Raw genomic sequence first — 4,562 nt, forward strand, 5'->3', positions numbered from 1 at the left:
CCCCCCCCCCCCCCCACTGATTGGCAGAGGGCCCTGGTGGCCCCACCCCTTGCTGCTGAATGGCCAGGAGACAAAACTGGAGCCAAAAAGCATGGTTTTAAATGCCACCTGGCTGATTAACAGCAAGTGGTGAAGCCAGTGGGGCCCCTCTGCCAATTAGCAGTGAGGGGGTGGGGAGGACTATGCAGGAAAAACATCAAGATTAAAAGAAGCCAGTGTAGCACATTTCTGCTGTGATTTTAGGTAGGTCCCTAGTTACAAGAGGAGGTAAATTCTGCACGACCAGGGACTTAGATTATTCATGTCTGGGTGTTTGATTTTTTTTAAGATCACATGCTCTGTTAAATGACTACAATTCCACTAATGTAAGCGGCAATGCAAAATAAATTGTTCTCACTGATCTAGAATTGTATGAGATGTACTGATAGCGCAATACACAAGTAGAGTTGTGGTGGTAATGTCTACTTGCCTGCTGTTCGAGTTTTGATGCTCCAGCCACAATAAGAACAATTATGTTACCAACAGCCACAGTCAGCAACCAGCCTGCCTGCAACACTGACTTCATGTTGGAAGGGGCCTGCAGAAACAAGATATTTTAGAGTCCAATTGCTTTACATGGAAAAATTTTTTTTTAAACAACAAAAAGCAGATTTACATAAAAATCTTATTTAGTATTCCAAAATTCAGATGATTCTGGCTTTTGACAAGAAGTGCCTTTCCTATTCAATACTGGACAGTGGGATGAATTGGGAAGAGCAGTAAAAAAAAATTTCCAGAATTACTTAAAATTAGGGGTGCATTGAAAGATTTTCATGGCCAATATGGATAGCTGATGATTAACAAGCCATAACTGCTGATGTGAGAACAGATATTTAGTAATGGTGCAAGGCATTTTAAACTTTTTTGTTGTTGTTTGTTTGCTTGTTTTGCATTTAAAACATCTCCTGCCAGCTCCAGGCCTTGATAAGGAAGGCAGCGACCGTCTTATTCCCATGCATGTTACCTCCTCACCCATGGCTCCTACCCAAGTCTAGTTCTCTGCACAGCCTGTGCTGCTGTCCCGAGTGGGAGGGGTGGACCCTTGCGTGGCCAGCAGAGCCAAGTACATTTGGAGCCCCAGAGCATGCTGCTGCCACCTCAGTAATGGCAGACCCTGTGCAGCTGAGTTCCCATGGTCCCTGGGGAGAAGCCACTTTTGCAAAGGCACCCAGTGAAGCAACATGTCACTTGCACAGCACCTAACCCTGCCCACACACAGCCCAATGTCTTCACAGCAGGAGCAGTCCCTTTGTTGCCGAGTGCAGTACCCTGTGACCACTCCCCAGCACCTTGCCCCTCCTGCTGCTTGCCAGGACCTGTAGTCTGCCACAAGACTCTACTGCACCCATCAGGGTGCTCTGGGCACATGGCTGTAATTAGATTGGCACCAATAACAGGGGAAATTATGTTATCAGCTATTTTCTTCTTTTTTGGTTGTTGTAGCCAATCTGATAGCAAAAACAGATACCAAAAAAATATCAATGTACCCCTATTTAAAATACCATTTTACTCAACTATAAAAGATGAACCTAAATATAAAACAATACCCCCAATAATTAGATGTTATGTATGGAAGATGTATACATTTGTTAGTTTTCCAGGTATAGGATCTAATTATTAAAACATTTGCCTTGAATTTGCTCCCCCCCCCCCAATAAAAATAGGGAAAATTAGAACAAACCAACAAAAAACACCACACAATAAATCAGGGGGGGAACCCTCTTGCCCTCTACAACTTCCCCAGGCCCCTCCTTATTGCTCTCCCTAAGCACAAGAAAAAGTAGGGCCAATTTGAAATATACCTCTAGTAATTTGCTTTAAGGGTACCTATAGAGTTAGTTTATCTAGAATTGATGCATTTTACCTTCTCTGAAGCTGCTAGAAGTTTAAAGCACTTTTGTACCTACTTTTATAGTACAAGCTATGCATGATTAGGCCAAAGCTAAAGCTCACGATTTACAGTTCAGTGGGCTGGGCCCCAGCAGAGGGTCAGCGTTTCAACTCATGGTGACCCCATAGTTCAGCATGTGTGTGTAATCAAAATACACCCCCTGCCCCCACAAGGATCCAGGTTTTAAATTAGCCCCGAGTCATGACTGGAACCGAGTGTTCTTGTTGGGAGTCCTGGGATCCTCCAAAAATATGCGCGACGTTAAGGCGCAAGGCAACATGGTCTAGCTTCACCTTATGGAGGACAGGGCCACATTAATCATATGCAACAGGCTGAGAGAGGGGGTGACAAAAGGATTCTGGGTGAACTGTTTGGGGCCCTGTTTGGTGATGTTTGCCAGACATTTAAGCCTAGTGAAGAACATGAATAGTTGGAAGTGGGAAAGAAAGAGTGCAACTTAGCTGTGGAAGTGAAGAGGTAGTTGAAGTGTAAATCAGTGTAGTGGCTCACCATCCCTTGTAAGAAAGTTGGTGCTGAGAGGGACTGCACACAATGGGTTATCATGCATCTTACTCATATGGTCTACGCTAAATCTATCCTTGTAGTAGTCTGTCATTGCTTTTTTGGTAACCTGGTAGGAAAAGTATCATGCATCTGTGTGCATGAAGCCAATTTTCCTAACAGATGCCCAGGGAAAACTGTTCTTCTGGCATAGTTCAGTACCTGCTAAAGTATAGTGGCTTTAAGCCTACTTTATAGGAGTCTCCTTCTTAGCTTGCTCTGAAGGCCTTATGGCTGAGGGCAAGCTAAACTCAGGGGCATCCAAACCCCAAGTCTCTGGGATTAGGCCTGCAAGTAGGATGCCCATCAAAGGATTTGGAAACATCTGAAGACCCAGGTGTGGGTGGAGGATGTTGGTCAGTAGTAGGGCCACTTATAGTTCTGGACTCTTGGACCTGTAATTAGCTTTGGCTAATTTGGCCTGGGATACATAAAATTAAAAACAAAGAATTGTGGTAGTTTCTCAAATCAGCATACTTGCCGAATATGGTCCATGTGTTTTATCATCATGCTCAGTGGCTATACTTAAAAATCATCTTCATAGCAAGTTTCCATTACTAAGCACATACTACTTCTAAAAAATGACAGAGAGCATTTAATGAGGTCATGGTTGGCAGGGTTAACCGGACCTTGTCGTGCATCCACAGGTGCATCTCAAGTAGAGCCAGAGAGGTGATCCTCCCCCTCTATGTGACACTAGTCAGGCCACAGCTAGAGTACTGCATCCAGTTCTGTGCACCCTATTTCAGGAGGGATGTGGACAACATTGAAAGGGTCCAGAGGAGGGCCACCCACATGATCTGGGGACTACAGGGCAGACCCTACATTGAAAGACTGCAGGACCTAAACCTGTTCAGCCTCCACAAGAGAAGGCTGAGGCGGGGACCTGGTGACTGTCTATAAACTCACTAGGGGGGGGGACCAGAAGGGTTTAGGGGAGACACTGTTTCCCCGAGCATCCCCTGGCATGACAAGAAACAATGGACACAAATCATTAGAGAGCAGATTTAGATTAGACATCCGCAAGAACTACTTCACAGTTAGGGCAGCTAGGAGCTGGAACCAACTTCCTAGGGAAGTGGTGCTGGCTCCTACCCTGGGGATCTTTAAGAAGAAGCTTGATGCCTACCCGGCTGGACTCATTTGAGTCCAGTCTTTTCTCCCGCCCAGGTGGGGGGTCGGACTTGAAGATCTACAAGGTCCCTTCCAACCCTACTTCTATGATTCCATGAGGTTTCCTTGTATGCAAATAAGATGAGGCTTTCCCCCACGCTGATTGGGGGGGGACTTCATCTTGTATGAAGTATTGCATTTGCTCAAATACATTTTGAGCATGTGTTCATGCAATGCAGAACTGTCACAATCTATTTTTAAACACATTTCACTATAGTAACCTCGGGGGGGGGGGTTGTTTTGTTTTTGGGTGTTGTTTTTTTGGGGTTTTTTTTTTTTTTTTTTTAAATGATTCTATGAAATTATCTATTTAAGCTCTCAAAATGCACCATCAGGGCCTACAAACAGGAGATTGATGATTACTACTAGGCCCTACACTTGAAGAATGGAGAAGGAAGAGCACACAAGCCCATCAACAGGATGAAGGACAACAATGAAAACAACCTAGAGTCCCATCCTGGAGTTGCCTGGAAGATAGTCGTCTCCAGCCCCAAGGTACACACCAGGGTTACCCCTCCCCTGGAACTACAAAACAGGTAAAATGTGCCCTTCACAGCACCAGCAGAGTCATCAGCAGAAGCACAGACTCTAGAAGAAGCAAGATAGCCAGTCCCTCCAAAGAAGAGGCACAAGGTGGTCATGGTGGGCAACTCCCTCCTGAGGGGGACCGAGGGAGTGATGTGCTACCCTAACTGCTGGGCCCCCTTTGGGCCCTGGGGGAGGCTCACCTCGGCCTAGGGTGAGCGAGGATTTAGTTAGGGAGCTTCTGGAGGGGCTGGACGTTTTTAAGTCAGCCGGCCCGGATGATCTTCACCCTAGAGTCCTGAAGGAACTGGCTGGGGTCATTGCAAGTCCCCTGGCGCGGCTTTATGAACACGTGCTCTGGAGGAGGTGCCGG

General features: G+C 46.0%; 1 protein-coding gene across 1 annotated transcript in view; it reads right to left on the reverse strand.

Annotated features, from left to right (window-relative positions):
• The window catches only part of SLC15A1 (solute carrier family 15 member 1), a 74,936-nt gene that overhangs the window by 16,288 nt on the left and 54,086 nt on the right, over window positions 1-4,562 (reverse strand). The window contains exon 22 of the mRNA XM_019525530.1: window positions 470-577. Within this exon, the coding sequence (XP_019381075.1) occupies window positions 470-577 (108 nt within the window). The remainder of the gene's footprint in view (window positions 1-469; window positions 578-4,562) is intronic.

This window comes from Gavialis gangeticus, unplaced genomic scaffold, assembly GCF_001723915.1.
Source record: "Gavialis gangeticus isolate Ggan-Ray unplaced genomic scaffold, GavGan_comp1, whole genome shotgun sequence".
Taxonomy (NCBI): Eukaryota; Metazoa; Chordata; order Crocodylia; family Gavialidae; genus Gavialis; species Gavialis gangeticus.